At 40.9% G+C, this 18,773-nt stretch overlaps 1 protein-coding gene across 4 annotated transcripts in view; it reads left to right on the forward strand.

Annotated features, from left to right (window-relative positions):
* Positions 1–18,773, forward strand: part of JPH1 (junctophilin 1) — an 83,749-nt gene that overhangs the window by 51,042 nt on the left and 13,934 nt on the right. For all 4 annotated transcript variants that reach the window (XM_026012705.2, XM_026012714.2, XM_026012708.2 and 1 more), the window contains exon 3: positions 8,946–9,064. In XM_026012705.2, coding sequence (XP_025868490.1) covers positions 8,946–9,064 — 119 coding nt within the window. The remainder of the gene's footprint in view (positions 1–8,945; positions 9,065–18,773) is intronic.

Raw genomic sequence — 18,773 nt, forward strand, 5'->3', positions numbered from 1 at the left:
TTGTTAAAAGCTGGCAAGACAGACACAGAGGCTGCCCTCAATGTTTCAAAGTTCTGATAGTCCTTCCCTTAAAATGTCTGTGTGTTGTTCCTTCAAACTCTTGCCCTTGTTAGATACTTAACGTGCCCTGGCTTGGACTAGCACAGTAGCTTCTCATCTGAGAGTCTAGCCTTTGGTCTTTTCTCCTCACTTCGTCAGAATACATAGGATGATCCATACTTACACATCAGGTGATATCAAGTAGAAGGTATTTTTTATTTTTACTTGTAAAATATACATGCAAATACATATAATAAATTGTAAAATATACGTGCAATCTACCGTCCTAACCATTTGTAAGTGTGCATACAGTTCAGTAGTGTTTAGTACATTCACGTTGTTGTGCAACCAATCTTGAGAACTTTCTTAGTTTGCAAAACTAACACCTATACCTGTTAAAGGACAACTCCTCATTCCCCTTGCTTTAGAACCCTTGGCAGCTACCCTTCTATTTTCTGTCTCTATGAACTTGACTATTCTAGGGACTTCATATGAACAAAATCACTGGATGTTTGTCCTTTTGTGACTGGCTCTCTTCACTTAGCATGGTGCCCTCAAGGTCCATCCATGGTTCATAGCAGGTGTCAGAATCTCCTTCTCTTTTACAGTTGACTAATATTCTCTGTATGTGTACACCACACTTGGCCTATCCATTCATCTTTTGATGGACACCAAAGGGTTTCCCCATTTGGCCGTTGTGAATAATGCTGCTGTGAGCATGGGAGCACAGATACATCTTTGAGACCCTGCTCTCAATTCTTGTGACTGTATACCCTCAGGTAATTGGTGGATCATATAGTAATTCTATTTTTAATTTTTTGAGGAACCACCATACTATTTTCCACAGCAGCTGCGCCATTTTACACTCCATCCATGCACAAGGCTTAAATTTCTTCACATCCTTACCAACACTTGTTTCCTTTTTTTTTTGATAGTAGTCATCTTAATGAGTATGAGGTAGTACCTCAATGTGATTTTCATGTGTATTTCTGTTATAGTTAGTGATGTTGAGCATCTTTTCATGAGCTTGTTGACACTTTGTAGATCTTCCTTGCAGAAATATCTATTCAAGTTTTTTGCCCTCTTTTTATATATTATTTAAATTCAGTTTGCCAACATATAGTATAATACTCAGTACTCATCCCATCAAATGCCCTCCTTAATGTCCATCACCCAGTTATCCCATCCCCCCACTGTTCCTCCCTTTCTGCAACCCTTTGTTTCCTAGAGTTAGGAGTCTCTCATGGTTTGTCTTCCTCTCTGATTTTTTCCCCACTCAGTTTCCCTCCTTTCCCTTATGGTCCGTTTCACTATTTCTTATGTTCCACATTATCAGTGAAACCATATGATAATTGTTTTTCTCCAATTGACTTATTTCACTCAGCATAATACCCTCCAGTTCCATCCATGTCAGTGTAAGTGGTAGGTATTCATCCTTTCTGATGGCTGTGTCTTTTTTTTTTTTTAAGACTTTATTTGAGAGAGAGAGCGTGTGTGAGAGAGCATGAGGAGGGGGAGTGGGAGAGGAAGGCAGAGGAAGGAGGAGAAGCAGACTCTCCCATGCGGGGGGAGTCCAGTGTAGGGCTTTATCCCAGGATTCCAGGATCATGACCTGAGCAGAAGGCAGATGCTTAACCAGCTGAACCACCCAGGAGCCCTTGCCCTTTTTTTAGTTTGAGGTGTTTTTTGGTTTTTTGTTTTGAGGTGTTGTTGTTTTCTTGTTGTTGTTTTGTTTTGTTGTCATTGAGTTGAAGGGGTTCTCACATAGTCTGGATACTGACCCATCATCAGATAAATGATCAGCAAATATTATTTCCCATTCAGTGAGTTGCAGGTGATTTTTATTTTAAAGAGAAGTTTTAGTCTAATTTAGTGATAATGTTTTTTAGAACTTTAGAATGACCCTCAATTTAAAAGGACATTTTCTATAAATCATTTCAAGAGTAAAACATGTCTTAAATGTTTCTTTTTTACGTCAGATTTTTCTCAGTGCATAAATTACATGGGAAGGTCAATTTTAAATAAATTTTATAAAACTCAGAATAAAGTAGAAGATATCCAGTTATTTGGCCTTTCTTCCAACAGAGGATTACAAATGTGCTTTTGACCTGGCTCTCCAGAGAATATAGCCTTTAAGCTTATTAAATTTGATCAAATGTTATGGAATAAAATCTGTAAAGTACCTAAGAATGAGGACTTATTTTTCAAGCTTGAAAATGGATATAGAAAAAAATCCTGTGAAGGAAGTTGAATAATAAATAGGTTCTGCTGTCTCTAAGTTATGACCTATGTTCCTAAGCTTTAGCATGTTGCGAGGGGCTACAGTTTGTAAAACTTAGTGTAACAAGAGCTTATTGATCTGGTGATTTTTTTTTCAATATCCAGTTTCCAAAAAGGATTTGCAGGGCATTATGATTCACATACATAATAGCATTCCTGACATTAGAGAATGTTAAAGCCATGTAGTGAGAGTACATAACCATCCACATAGATTAAGGTTAATTTTACTTCTAGATTCCTAGTAGCCTTAACAAAAAGAGAGAATACATGATGTAGTTCTCATTGTATGATACAAGGAGGCACACAGATTTATCATCGGAGGCTATTTTTTCCTGGCACAAACTTTAAGAGGAATGTGTCACCAAGATCTTTATAAACCTAACAATGTCACGCATAGTGGATGGCATTTTACAAAAAGACATATAAACATTCTTCATAGGAATCTTGGTTCCTTCCATCTGCCTTTGATAAAAAGCCAAGGGTATGATATGATTCTACAAAGGGATTTCTGTGATAGCTAATGTAATGTGGTTTGAACCAGAATCATCTGTGGCCTAGACTGGACTCAGCCTCATCTTTGGCTAGTAATGCTTTCAAAGCCAGCATATTATCACACCTCTGTAAAAGTTTGGGCCCTTGAAAGATCAAATACCAAACTTCAATGGGGATATAACGCCCCTTAGTTTATATTTTATAATTCTATATCACTTTTCGTAAAGAAAGACATGAACTCCTGCCCGGTGAAAGAGACAACTCTTTGTTGATGATGTAACTTGTTTCTACCCAGGACCTAAGAATCCTGTCTTGAAGTTACTGTTCCAGGTCTTGTCTTTTTAAAAAAAACAAGAAGGTAACTGAGGGAGAAAATGAACACTGAAGAACTAATAAAATGGTAAAGACTGGACCCATAACAAGTAGTCTTCTCAAACCACGTTTACTGAAAATAGATATTTAACAGAATCATGTAACATGTACCCATTTTCCAGACTAAAATCTTCATCTGCTATGTCAGGCACCAGAAGATTGGAAGTTAGAAGTCAAGCCCAACATATAAGAGCCCTGCCTGTACCTCCGCAGGAGGAGCATGTGCTGAGCCTTGCTGGGCTGGGTCTTATCAGAGAACCAAATCAAGATCAAAAGAGCAGTTTCTTCCGGGTACAGTAACTCAGAAATCATGCCTCTGTTTTTTCAGCCGAGATCTGTGCAGCCTCCCCTCTCTTGTTCCTGTCAAGAGTATTCCTCACACAACAGACTGATTTCTTCTTTTTTTTTCTTTTTTTTTCTTTTTGTTTTTCTTTTTTTTCTTTTTTTTTTTTTAATGATTTCTTCTTAAAAAGGACTACAACTGTAGGCACAAGAGAATTGGCTTTCACAGATCTGGGTGTCACATAAACGGGTAGGGTCACAGTCCAAAAGGAAGGCTAACAAGTCATATTTTTTTCATGTCCTTATCATGGTGCCTTAGCGCAGGGAAGAATGTTAGCTATCGTCATATATTTTCAGGAGAACCAGAAGGGAAACGGAATGGTCGGCAGTGAAGATAGAAACGGGGACTTCAGATCTGCCTTTGCAGTCACCCTGGTGAGAGAGGGTGGCAGTGTGACCAGGGCAGGCACAGCAACGACAACAAGAACTGGCAGGTTTGAGGATATGTTTGGAGGTAGTGCCAACTGGATTTGCTGACCGTGGCTGTGGCGTGTGGCAGAAAGGGAGGCATCAAGGATGACTAAAGGGTTTAGACTTGAGGAACTGGAAGATGGGGTTGCTATCCCCTGAGATTTGGATTCTTAGGTACAATTGAGATTATTTTTAAATTTTCCTAATAATCTCCTTTAAATATTTCGACATCAAAGCAAATCATGAATACAGCCCCTGAACCAAATAGATCATCGGCTCTGCTGTCAAATTTTAAATCATAGCAGTAAACTTAGATTTAATATAACAAATTTTACAAAGACATCAAACATCAAAATCCACATTTTTTTAAAAGGAGTTTATTGTTGGGAAGAAAACACATAAAAAGCAGAAATAGCAAAATTTGTTAATATTATATACAGTTTTGTCTTTAGCAGATTCCTTGTCCATTCTAAATTAAAATCTTCATCAGCTACGTCAGTGAATAGATGAGTAAATGATTGAAGTTAGAGGGTCCGGGGTGGCTCGGTCGATTAGGCATCCGACTCTTGATTTTAGCTCAGGTCATGCTCGCCAGGTCATGAGATTGAGCCCTGCCTTGGGCTCCACACGGGGAGTCTGCTTGTCCCTCTCCCTCTACTCCCTACCCCCTTTACTCGCTCACTCTCTCTCAAATAAAATCTGTAAAAAAAAAAAAAAGATTAAAGTTAGAAGTTGAGACAGACAGCTAAAAGTCCAGTTTGTTACCTTACCAGGCATGTTTGGTATATTGTTGATAGACTTTTTTCATAAAAGCATTCCTACGTTTAAGAAAAATCCAGAAAAAAATAAAATAAAAAAAATAAAAAAAAAAAGAAAAATCCAGAAAGCTAGACTATTTTCTTCTGGGTATGATGACTTGAGAGTTCATGAAAAACTATTTCAGTTGTTAAAGAAAAAAAATTAGATAGTCATCATCAAATTACTGATTGGAAAAATAGCTTGAAATTCAGTTGTGTAGAGAGGATGCCTCACATCCAGAAATTCTACATTTACTGGTTTGGCTGTTCACGAATGACCTTCCCAGGAGAACCAAGGTCCAGGGGGGACTCACCCAGCTGCTTGTGTGAGCTTAGCCAGCCCCTCAGGTCTTCCTGCCCCTTCACCTATACATAGTAACTCTCTACAAGCTAAAATGGGTTTATTTGGGGGGAAAAATATGGCCCTAATGGAAAGTTGCTTTTTACTTACTTTTACTGCATTTTATGGGAGAAAGTGTATGTGATAATGGTATTTGGAGATTTGTGAGGGTCTGACCCCTTATGGATATTGGCAGTGTGTTGAATACATGCAAGATTTTTTGGGGCATGCATGTTCCGTGTGTGTGTGTGTGTGTGTGTGTGTGTGTGAGAGAGAGAGAGAGAGAGAGAGAGTGTGTGTGTGTGTGTGTGTGTTTTCTACGTGACCAGCTACACAGCAGGGCATCATCTACTTTGCATCGTTGCAGCTGCCCACCCCAGACTGACTAGCCTGAACCCGCCTCCCCCCCCCCCCCCCGCCCCCTGGGCCCATGAACAATGGCATGTCTTACCACTTGGCTGAATGAAGGGGTCGTGTGTTGAGCTCTGGAACTGAGCCTGGGATTTGAACACATGAATTCACTAACATGAGCCACTATTGAGCCCAGATTTTTTTTCCCCAGGCAAATCTAGACTTGTCAGTGGCCTAGCCACACAAAGCTAGCAGAGACAGCTGATCAGATGGGTTTCTGTTCTCTTCTACTTCCTGTCATTGGATTTAGGGCTACCAGTAGCTCTCTTGCAGACCTTTCGTTTCAGGTTTGAATGTGGTTTTGACTCATCTTGCCAACTGTGCAACAGCATTGACACAGGGAGGGGCTCTAGATGGAACGGTCCCCCTCCCTGTTTGGTCTTCCCGGAAAGAGCAAGTAGAAAAGGAAAGGGGTTAGGGCTTTACTGACACTGTGCCTCCAAGATATATTTGCAGAAAGGTTAAGCCCGTATTTGTTTATTCTCCAGTTTAGCATATCATAAGAAGTGGTGGAGATAAATGGTATCGTTTTATTTGCGTATGTGGTGGTGTGTTGTGATATTATCAGAATAAACTGTACTTAGTTTTACAAATTTTTCACTGAAGGGCTAGCAGATTTTGTTATAAGGCAGCATAACTGTTCTCTTACGGCTTCATTAATTATGATGCCTAGACATAATTAGGCTCTATCTAAGAATAGCAGAGAAGATGGAAAATAATTCTGGGGGAAAGAGTTGAGATTCTGAGAAACTGTGAAAGAACATAAAAGAGGACATCCATGGATTCTCAGGAGGAGCACAAGGGCTACAGTGTTATCCATCCTCAGTGACGGCTCCCGTGAGGGTGTTAGGATGCTCTTACCCTCTTGACTCTGTTTCCATTTCATGGTACCTTATAATCTGAAACATTCTCTGTGATTCAGAAGTAACAGTTTCGATGATTGAAAGTAGATCCAAAAAAAAAAAAAAAGTAGATCCATTCATTTTTAAATAATGGACTTTGTTTTTTAGAGTAGTTTTGTGTGTGTACAGTGTTCTCATATATACCTCCTCTCCCCCACACCGTTCCCCCTGTTACTAGCATCTTGCACTAGTGGGTACAGCTGATGAGCCAGTATTGATACTATAGTGTAAACTAAAGACCACAGTTGACATGAGGGCTCACTCTTTGTGCAGTGCTGTTTAGTGGGTTTTGACACGTGCATAGTGTCGTGGAGCCCCCAGTACAGTATCAAAAAGAGTAGTGTTGCTCTTTCTCCTGCACTCCACCTGTTCATCCCTCCCCTACTTTTACCCTGAACTGTTAGCAACCACCAATCTTTTTACTGGCTCAGTAGTTTTGTCAATCCACTCATTTTTTTAAAGATTTTATTTATTTATTCATGAGAAACGCAGAGGCAGAGACATAGGCAAAGGGAGAAGTAGATTCGTCACAGGCAGCCCAATGCAGGACTTGATCCCAGGACCCCAGGATCACGCGCTGAGCCAAAGGCGGATGCTCAACTGCTCAGCCACAGGGGTACCCCTGTCAATCCATTCATTTTTAAGTAACTACCCAGATGTTCCTGAGGACACATCATTGACTCCTTTATTCATAAAATGAACCCTCAGTCGATACCATGTGCCAGGTAGTGTCATACACATTTGGGAATATAGCAGAGGACCAGCAATGCAAAATCCCAGTCTTCATGAAGCTTACATCTTAGTACTTCCAGCCTTCCATCTTGGCTAGGTCCTAAGGGGGAGTGAAGGATCCCATAAAGACACAGAATGAGAGGAGGTAGTTGGAGAATTTGGGAACAGGACCTCCTGCCCATTAGCCCCCACCTCAGTCTCAGGGCAGACCCCAACTTCCCTGCTTCCTTCCTGCAGCTAGTCCCAGGAATTCCATCTGCTGGCCTCCTCCACCTGCCACCTGCCTTTTCTCTCCTAAGAACTGCTGGGGCACAATGTTGCTTCTCAACTTTTTCTCTCCTGTTGTTTCTCTCTTTCCTTTTTCTTCTTTAAGATTTTATTTATTTAGTTATTTGATACAAAGAGTGTGCACAAGCAGGGCGAGCAGCAGGCAGAGGGAGAAGCAGGCTCTCTGCTAAGCATGGAACCCAGTGCAGGGCTGAATCCCAGGACCCTGGGATCATGACCTGAGCCAAACACAGACGCAGATGTTTAACTGACTGAGCCACCCAGGTGCCCCCATCTCCTGCTGTTTCTAAATTAAGTGCAGGCACCTCTTTCAGACTTTCATTAAGCTTTTATTACAGTTACTTAAAGCCCTGCCTGGTGCTAGTAAAATTAGAATAGAAAGCAAAACTAGAAGAAATAGATGCCCATGATTATCATCTAAATACTGACTGGACAAGGTGTTCTTTGGAAGTGGATGACCTAGAGTTCTCTGTCTTACCCTCTGAATCCTCTCTTCTTGGGCACGTGGACATCAGTTCTCCTGTGTTGCCATAAACAGCCCCCTTCTCTAAACCTACTGCCTTCTCCCTCACCCTAGTCCTCTGGAAAGACAGGAGGTTTCATGACAGGATGGGCTAGAGGGCAGGTGGAAGATTGAGAGACTTCTGTTTCCTCTTTCCAACCTCGGCCTCCTTGTTTCACAAGAATTAATTGATCAATTAAATGGGCTCCTTAGAACCTCCTGAGCATATTCTTAAGTGCAGACCTGGTGCTCTGCTTCTACAGGCTGGCGAGAGCCTGTTGTGTGTGTCTCTTCCCAACTGCGCGTCCAGTGACATCACACTGGTCACTTGAATTGGTCATAGAGGGAGTATTTAACCATGGAAATCAATGCTACTTTCTTTTCCAGAGTTACTTTTTTCCAGCGTTCTATGGGATAGACCCTCTTGGTCAAATTCTTTTTTTTTTTTTTTAATATTTTATGTATTTATTCATGAGAGACACACAGAGAGAGAGAGGCAGAGACACAGGCAGAGGGAGAAGCAGGCTCCATGCAGGGACCCTGACCTGGGACTCGATCCCGGATCTCCAGGATCATACCCTGGGCTGAAGGCGTGCTAAACCACGAGCCACCCAGGGATCCCCTTGATCAAATTCTTATATAGATTCTGCCGCAGGAAATAAATTCGTGAACACTGTATTCCTAAGCTCTACCTCTACTCTCCATGGTTGGCCGGGGGGGGGGGGGGGGGGAGCTGCCAGCCAAAGGCAGCAGGAGCTTCAACCCATAAGTTTTGAAAACCAGGCTTTGCATCAAGCTGCGCAGAACTTGCTCACCCTTTTCATTTCCCTTGAAAGGACTGAGGCATTATACAGGTGGTTCCACCCATGTTGTCTTCATCGATGGCTCACAACAATGTGACCATAAAACTTGCAGGGGAGGCGCTGGGCCATGACTACAGTGAGCGTGGCTCTTCCCCAGGCCGCAGACCGTGTGCTTGCCCACGTGTCATGAACAAGGCGCCCCCCCATGCTGACTCCCCTTTCTGCCCTGTGTAGGACTGCACACGCAAGAGCCAAAGCTGACGCCGCCGACCAGGCTGCCCAAGCTGCCCGCCAGGAGTGTGACATCGCAAGAGCTGTGGCCAGGGAGCTGTCGCCTGACTTCTACCAGCCAGGTGAGACCGTTGCCCACTGATGGGAGAGCTAGGAGTTGGACCTTCAGTTTCCTTTCTTTTTTTTTCCTTTTCCTTAAAGGTCTGTGAATACCAGCAATACTACAAAACAAGTAGGTATAAAAAGTGCTAAGTATTTGAAGTCTGAGTGTTACTGCTGGAGATTTGGTTTATTCCCCAGTGTCTCTCCCTTCCTGCCTCCTGACTCCCAGCAACAAACTTTGAACTGATAGCATCAAATGAGATGGGAATCCCAAAGAAGTACCTGATTCTAAGAAATGGCGTTAGCGTGTTAGTGACTGTCGTGGATGTCGTCACAAACATTCCAAATTCAGAGCCAGGTATAACAATACTGTTAGCGGTAGTAAGAGATGAACCAATAACTATTGTGACTATTTTTTTTAATATTTCTAAACTGAATTTCAAAGGACTGTAGTTAGGTAGGGACATACACACTTAAAGGCAGACTAATATGCATATATTAACAGGAAAATCCAAGTCATGGTAGAAGAAATTAAAATAACAACCTCAAAAAAAAAATCAGACTCAGTCCAGATCATCTACCTCTCAAATGTAATAAAGTAACAATACACAAATATTTGCAGTAGGTTTAAATATTTAACTCACTTCCTAGTGAGTTAAACCACTTCCTAGTGGTTTCTTAGTAGATTGTTTCCATCCCTTTCTATAATACTCTAGCTGCTTTTTTATTTATGTTTCTTCATTGTTTTAGAAACATCTTCCTAGTAATTGAGGGATCAACAGATTTCTAAACGAAGGGATCAAAATAAATGCTCTATAAGTTTCTACATACCAAAATTTGTATTTTCTTGGTAAAGAATTTTTCCACATTGGTTTCTATGAACTCAAGCTGGAAAATTAGCACCCTGTACAACAACAAAGGTGTTCAATCCATGTTTGGTTCCAGTAAAGGTAAGATAATCCTGGAACCCACTAAATGAACTAGGCAGGTCAAAGTGAACAGTATAGCAAGATCCATACAAAAGCTAGAAACTTGGCTGTAATAAAGGATGGAAGAATGGAGAAGGTAAAGGACATGGTGATTTTTTTTTTCTCCTACAAAGAGTGAAGACAGTAAAAGTCTAGGGGAAGAAGACTCCATTTTTACATGAGAGAGACTAAAAAGGACTCATTCTATTTGTCGCTGAGTGATAGAGCTGTCAGAGGGACTTCTGTAATAGTTCAACTCCAGGGAGACAACCATGGTAATGGGTGTTTTCTTTAATGTGCCTCTTTTTTAAGCCTCTGGATGAGACTTCAATCATTTAATGTATATGTATATAATTAAGAAAGGGGAACCCTCCGTTCTTTGCAGTGACCTCTGCTAGGAATAAACTATTTCCTGGTGTGACATGAACTCACACTTCCCTGATGCCTAAGTATATTATTGGTCACTACCTGTTGGTGTGACAGCTGCAGATAGAGTGCAGCCACCCAAGAGGTACTGTCCTGTTCCCTCCCCAATGGCACTACCCCTGGGAAGCAGCTCAGTACTCAGGAGATCGGTGCTGCCCCATGAAGTAGTCCTAGGCTTGAGCCTCTCTGAAAGCAAACAAACTTAGTATTGTTGTCTGCAGATGGTAATTTCTAGGTTCTGTTGCTAATTCTCTTGGGGGACAGGGTCCCTATAGATTTCTATTAGGTGTTACCAAGAGGTAAATGATACTGAAGGTCATCTCAGTTTCCCAGACTAAGTGGTTTTAAAAGCCTTTTATGGCCTAAAAGCATTTGAGGGAAGAAAATATTGTGGGAAACTGTAATTCCACCCTCTTCGCTAACATACCAGCTTCATACAAGCAAGTTGTCCCTCAGTAATGAATACATCACAGTAGCGCAAGTTGACAACGGGTCTATTTAAGACAAGGGCTGAGGGGAAGGCTGCAGTCCCCTCTGACCCACAGCCAACTCTTCCCTCAGCAACTGGATAGAAAGCCTTTTCTGTACTAAGTATTATTGATCTTCTCAAGGGAGCATAACTCAAGCTTTCCATTCTGCATTTATAGGGCGATCAAATCAGACATTTCTAAAAGGGCTTTCAAGTACTTTTTTAAAATCAGGCTTCGCATTTAATTTATGTATCTTAGATATAAATATTTCCATTGTTTGAAATGCATTTGTCGTGCATAGAAGTTGTTGGCCCTGGGATAAAGGAGGTCTGCTCTACCTTACATTTTGAACGCTTTTTCCCAGCATTGGCAATATTTTCAGATATTTGCCATTAGTTAAATCTAATCTTGCTTTTAGTTCAAAACTGCATTATTCTACAGTTCAGTTAAAAACTAAGGAAAAAATAGACCCATGGGGGATGGTCACCCAAAGGGTTAAGTTCAAACAAATAATAAAAAGCATACAAATGAAGTTATATGAGTATATATGTAGATAATTACACATATACACACAAAGAAACCTTACTCGTCATGTGTACAAGTGGCACAGTAAGTCATCCCCCAAAAACTTAGATTTGACCTTTCCCTTTGAGAGTTAAATTTTCAAATGACCCGGGATCCTGCACAAAGATATATAGTGATCATAAGAAATAGCACAGGTATATTACAGCAAGATTTCCTTGTAACCTGATTGAGTGTATTAAAACATCTAAACAATTGGTCACCCAAAGTAGTATAGGAAAAAAAAAAAGCCACAGAGGCAAAAGTTGGCAGCGCCCATCCAGACACCGTCCAGAGGAGAGAGAAGCCGAGGCCAAAATCTCAGAGTATTGCATTTGAATTGGCAAGGACGTTGGTGTTATGGGGAAGGATGCAAGGAACTGCAGCCAACCGTGGATGGCTTTATTGGCAAGATCATCCAACGGAGGAAATGGATGCATCAGGCTAGCTCAGCCTCATGCCTGTCGATATTTGATTCATCTCATGCTTCTTGTCCTGATTCCATGCTCACCGTAACCTTCTGATGTGGGATTGAGCCGCTCACGGAGGTCTACCAACAGGAACAGCATGCACTGGTGCTTTTGGCGCGAGTCCCCTGGCCTAGGCGATGTTTACAGAGCTCATTGTCAACTAACAAATTGACCTTCTGGTGTTTTACATCAGTCTTGTGAGCTCTGCTGATGTGAGTCTGCCCCAAGGGATGGCTCTGCTTCAAAGTGCTGATGAAATCAGGTTTCTAAGCCAGGAAAGCTGAGATGAGATTTTGGCCCATCACTGAGGAAGCAGAGGAGAGACTGATTGGGAAACTGTATGGCTCTTTGTCGTGCTCTTCCAGTCTCCTTCCCATGAAGGGACTGACTTTGTTTTTAATTTCAAGGGGTATTAGCAGGGTGCAAAACTTTTCTATTTATCAGCTATGGGAGAGACTGGGTGAGAAAAGACTGAAAAGTACTGCCCCAGGATGTGGTATAAGCATATTTACCTTGACCCTCTTAGGAGACAACTAGCCCACTTCCTGAGGCAACATCCTCAGCAAGTGAGCACTCTTCTCTTCCTATGTTTAAACGTGTGTATTAGTTAATTCAGCTGCTATAACGAAGGAAAGTACTACAGACAGGGTGGCGTAAGCAATGGAAAGTTATTTCTCAGAGTTCTGGAGGCTGAAAATCTTGAGATTAGAGTGCCAGTATTGTTGGGTTCTGGGAGAGAGCCATCTTCCCAGGTTGGAGATGGCCTTCTCCCTGGGTCCTCACGTAGCCTTCTGTGGGTGTATGTGTATGGTTAGAGACAGAGAGAGAGAGAGAGAGAGAGAGAGAACTCTGGTGTTTCTTCCTCTTTCTAAAGGTAAGGGCACAAACGCTGTCATGAGGGTCTCACTTTCATAACCTGATCTAAACCTACTTACCTCCTGAAGCCCGCACTTCTAAATATGAACACACTAGGTGTTTAGAGCTTCAGCATACGTATTTGGGGGAGACACATTTAGTCCATAATAGCATGTACGTGCACACACATAATTCTCTGTACATTACTTAAAGTGAAATATTTAGGCTATTATGGGCCAGTGTTAACTAAGCTCACATTTCTGGTATGAATTAGAAATCTTTAGAGATCAGAGCATATTTTCATTATATAATGGTCCGTGCTTATCATTAATATGTAGTATTTTGGAATAAGGGAAGTATCCTGGAACAGATGACTTCTAAACCCACTCTCCAAAACCCAAAACCCAGAATCAGTCTTTTCATGGAAAAAGGGAAATGGAATAATCCACTAGTTGACATGAAATTAATAATTCATGAGCTTGCCGGTTATTCCTACCACTTACCTCATTTCTGTATATTCAGCTCCACAAATGTGTGCCGAGTGCCAGCCTGGCGCAAGGCACAAGAATGGATGTCCCACAGCGTGCAGACAAGAGCGCTGTGGCTGTGCTCATGCAAGTGGCAGTATTTTTATAGATGGGACTCCTCAAGTCCTGTAGGAAAGGGGCATTCTTTCCACATAGAATATGAAAGTAATCATGCTACTGGACATACAACCTTTGTAGAATCTCTCAGTGTGATCCTCTTGTACTGATTGGCAGTCTCCTTAGAAAATATCTCATTTCTATTTAATGAATTCTGATGTTACTACAAAGCATTTGCGATCAGCCCTGCCCTTGTAGACATTTGTTCCGGGGAACCTTCACGGCGCTCCTTCTGCCCATAGGCAGCCCACCGAGGCTCACCTCTGAGGAACGAGTTGCATGCCCTGCTGTCACCATCTGCCGTACCCTCCGTTCAGAGCCTTCCCGCCAACTGTAGCAAGGAACCTTTCAGTGCTCAGTGGTGGGGCATGTCAGTGAGCAGGTGACTCGCATCTGACTTCTTCCTACTATGAATCCCCAGGGGAAGAAGTCGCTTAGGATTCACAGATGTGGCCTGTAAAGATAGAGGAAAACGCTTACGGTGACGGCTCTCGACATACATGGTCATGTTGCTCCCCGGCAGTCACCTGACTAGTCTCTTTAATGAACTGCTGCATCTCATCAGTTTCATGCTGCTGGCATGGCACTGCTGACACACATTACTGCACAGAACAAGGAGCAAGCACAACACGTGCCTTCCAAGAAGATAGTCCAGGAAAAACTTCTGTCCTCTGCATTATATGTCTTATTCAAGAAGCATTTCGTCTTACTCTGGAAAATCTAACTGTATATCCTCCTTTAGCTGGCCAGTCCCCACGTGACTGCCCCATGTTGGAACCATTGCCCGCTGGAGTTAGGCCCACCTCTAGACAACATTTTTTATTTTTTGCAGGCTTTTAAATGGCTATATTGGGTACATTAGAATCACCTGGAGCATGTGTTAGACATTAAGACTTGGCACTTATTCCGAGGTCTCTGCGACTTGCACCCCAGCTGCCTTTGATGGACAGCAAAAATGGAGCCACTGCTTCAGAGTACATTTATTTTCTTATCTAGCCATTTATTAATGGACAGTGAAGCTGAGAAATTTAATGTGGAAGGAAGTCCAAGAATGTATGTCCACGATTCTAGTAAATTCTTTTTATTGAGGAGTACTTGATATCCAATGTCTCTGGTATACAGTATTGTGATTTGACAATTCTGTGCATTATGCAATGCTCACCTTAGGTGCAGTTACCATCCCCTTCACCTATTTTGCCAACCCCCTTTTTCCCTCTGGCCACCTCCAATTTTCTGTATTTATGAATCTGTTTCTGGGGGGGTTTTAGTTCGTTTGTTTTGTTGTTTAGATTCCACATGTAAGTGAAATCATGCAGTATTTGTCTTTCCAAATCTGACTTATTTCACCTGGCATAATACTCATTAGGTCTGTCCATTGTCACAAAAGGCAAGGTCTCATTTTTTATGGCTGAGTAATATTCATGTGTGTGTGTGTGTGTGTGTGGCATGTGCTTACCACATATTCTTTATTCATATGTAAATGGACACGGTTGCTTCCACATCTTGTCTATTATAAATGCTGCAATAAACATAAGGGTGCACATATCTTTGAAATAGTGTTTGTTTTCTTGTGGTAAATACTCGGCAGTGGAATTACTGTAATGTATGGTATTTCCATTTTTAATTTTTTGAGGAACCTCTGTAGTGTTCTCCCCAGTAGCTGAGCCAATTTGCATTTCCACCAAAATAGTGCACTTGGGTTCCCTTTTCTTCACACCTTCAACATTTATTATTTCTGATCTTTTTGATAACATAACTAAGCTATTCTGACCGGTGTAAGGCGATACCTCATTGTGGTTTTAATTCGTATTTCCTTGGTCATGAGTGATGCTGAGGATCTTCTCAGGTATCTCTTGGCTATCTGTATATATTCTTTGGAAAAATGTTTGTTTAGGTCCTCTGACGTTTTTTTAATCAGATTATTTGGGTTTTTGGTGTTGCGTTGTATAAGTTCTTTATATATTTTTTGATACCCCTCATCAGACATATCATTTGCAAATCTCTTCTTCCAGTTAGTAGGTTGCCTTTTCATTTCCTTCTCTGTGCAAAAGTTTTTTATTTTGACGTAGTCTTAATTGTTTAATTTTGCTTTTGTTTTCCTTGCCTGAGGAGACATACCTAAAAAAATTTTGCTATGGCCAATGCCCAAGAGATTATTGCCAGTTTTAGTAGTTTTAGGTTTTCAGGCCTGATGTTTAGGCCTTTGATCCATTTTGAGTTTATTTTCATGTATGGTGTAAGATAGTGGTCCAGTTCCCCAGCCATTTATTAAAAAGGGACTGTCTTTTCCTTACTATATATTCTTGCCTCCTTTGCCATAGATTGACCATATAAGCATGAGTTTAATTCTGGGTTCTCTGTTCTGTCCCACTGATCTATGTGTCTGTTTTTGCGCCAGTACCATACTGATTTTGCTGTGTAGTATGGCTTGAAATCTAGATTGTGATACCTCCAGGTTTTTTTGTTCTTTTTCAAGATTGCATTAGCCATTTGAAGTCTTTTGCAATTCCAACAAATTTTAAGACTATTCTGATTCTGTGAAAAATACTATTGGTGTTTTGATAGGGATCCATAGATTGCTTTGAGTAGTAGGGACACTTTAATGATACTAATTCTTCCAATCCATGAGCATGGAACATCTTTACATTTGTGTCATCTTTGTGTCTTTCATCAGTGTCTTTCTTACAGTCTTACAGTCTTCAGAATACAAGTCACCTCCTTGGTTAATTCCTGGGTATTTTATATTTGGTGCAATTGTTTTCTTAAGTTCTCTTTCTCTTTCTGCTACTTCATTATTAGTGTTTAGAAAAACAACAGATTTCTGTATATTAATTTTGTATTCTGCAACTTTACTGAATTCATTTACTCATTCTAATAGTTTTTTGGTGGAGTATTTAGGGTTTTCTGTGTATATTGTATAGTATCGTGTTATCTGCAAATATTGACAGTTTACTACTTTACAAATTTGGATAAATCCTAAATTTGTGAGCTGCACCGTTATGGTCTCACATTTTCAAAATGAAGCATGTGGGCTTTGTGACAGCTTTATTTCTCATGGTTCAGTGACTGTATCTTTTCCTCACAACTTTAAGAATGTATAACCAATCATGTTTGTCAGAGTCCATTTTCCCCTGCTCTTTTCTGTCCTGGTAATTAAGTTAAATATTAGTTTTTAATGTGCCTTTATCTTTAGAATAGCAAAAATAACTTTTGTTCCTACCCCTTAGATTGAAGGCATTAAAAGTATGTTGTAATTTCTGTATTCCAATAATGCTGTAAAATTGAATAGCAGTGAAGTACAAATAAAATCAACCAACTCTGACGAAATTTTGGCTAGAAGGGTTAAGAGGAAAAATACATAAGGAACACACTGCATCAGACTGTATCAGATATTAGCCCTTATCTCACAGGAGAGGTGGAGAGATTTTGTAATAAATAAATAAATGTGCCATGGAATCATGAGGTTCTTCTCCATGAAAGACCCGTATAAATGACCTTAATGGGCTTTTTAAAGGAGGGGCACATCTGTTGATGAAAGAACACCACTTTCTGGTGCTGCTGCTGCTACTTCTTTCTCTTGGTGGTATGTGCAGGTCCCAGCATCAAGAGAGAATTTAGAAACAGGAAAATAGTCACCTTTTGAAGGATTCTCAGGTGCCCCTTTTTCTTCAGTGCACTGAGATACCATTCTCTAGGCCAAGAATTTATACTTTCAAAGAAAATTGCCAAATTTGGGGGAGCTTACCAAGTTTAGAAAGGAAATCACGATTGTTGACACATGATCTTATCCTATTTGGATGAAAAATGGGATAATACTGTTTGTTATGTTTGGGGCCCTGAATATAACGTATAATTGTGGGTCTTTGGGAATTCTCATTTTTCTTTTTAAAGTATTACATTATACGTTGCATCATATTTTAAGGATGCACAGGAGCTGTGTGACTTTTTGGTTTTCAGCTACAATAGCTGTTTTCACATTGGTCAATTGACATGATGCCTGCTTCCTAAGATTTTGGTGAAGCTTTAAATTGGAAAATACCTTATCTAAATAGCAGTCTCAGAACAATAAAAACTACTCAGAACACCAGAGAAGAGCAATCGAAAGTATAAGTAGGCCATGTGTATTTTAACGATTAAGGATGATTGTTCTTCAGCTTCTCTGTAAATCTTCTGAGTTTGGGTTGAAGAGTAGGAGTAGGGGGCAGGGAGGAAAGTGAACAGATGCCAGTTTCTGTAAACAAATTGGTGGGGTGGTTTCTCCTTGTATACTTAAGGATGATATTGTTGGCTCCTGCCCATTTGCAGAGAATAGGGCCACCTGTACTGTATGACCTTGACTTCACCTCATGAGATGAAAGTGGCTGATAGGTTGAGCAGTGGCCATAAGAAGTATGTGCTCATAGGGGAGGAGCTGAGAGGTGAAGTGCCTACAGGGAAGGCGCTGCCTTGGAGTGCTGTCTTGGACAGCCCCAGGATTTCCACTGCCTGGACCACTGACTTTTATAAACTCTCAAGGCAGTACCATCTTGTGCAGCATAGTCTGAGTCTTTACTCTTTCTTTACTCCTTCAAAAATTCCCACATTTCAGTACAATTTTTTAATTAAAATATGGTTGACACACCAAATGTTACTTTATTAATAAACTTGTTTATTTGTTTTGTAAGAGAAAGAGAGTGGGAGCAGGGGCGGGAGGGGCCGAGGGAGAGAGAATCTTAAGCAGACTCCTTGCTTGAGCATGGAGCCCAGCACAGGGCTCAGTCTCACAACCCTGAGATCAGATCATGACCTGAGCCAAACTCAAGAGCCAGACAGACACCTAACTGACTGAGCCACCCAGTTGCCCCACCAGATGTTACTTTAGTCTCAGGTGTATAGCATAGTGATTCCACAAATTTATACATTTAGGCTTTGCTCACCGTAAGTACAGTGACCGTCTGTCACCATACTATGCTATTACAATATCATTGACTATATTCCCTATGTTATACCTTTCATCCCCATCACTTATTCTGTAACTGGAAGCTTGTATCTTCCAATCACCTTCACCCATTTTGCTCATCCCACCACTCCCTTCCCCTCTGGCAACCATCCATTCTCTGTATTTATGAATCTGTTCCTGCTTTTAGTGTGTTTTGCTTTTTAGATTCCACATATAAATGAAATCATGTGGTATTTATTTGTCTTTATATGATTAATTTCACTTGAGTAATACCCTCTAGGTCCATCCATGTTGCCACAAATGGCAAAAATCTCCTTTTTCATTGCTGAATAACACTCCATTGTGTGTATATACATCTTTTTTATACATTCATCCATCAAGGGACACCTCGGTTGC

This window comes from Vulpes vulpes, chromosome 13 (assembly GCF_048418805.1).
Source record: "Vulpes vulpes isolate BD-2025 chromosome 13, VulVul3, whole genome shotgun sequence".
NCBI lineage: Eukaryota > Metazoa > Chordata > Mammalia > Carnivora > Canidae > Vulpes > Vulpes vulpes.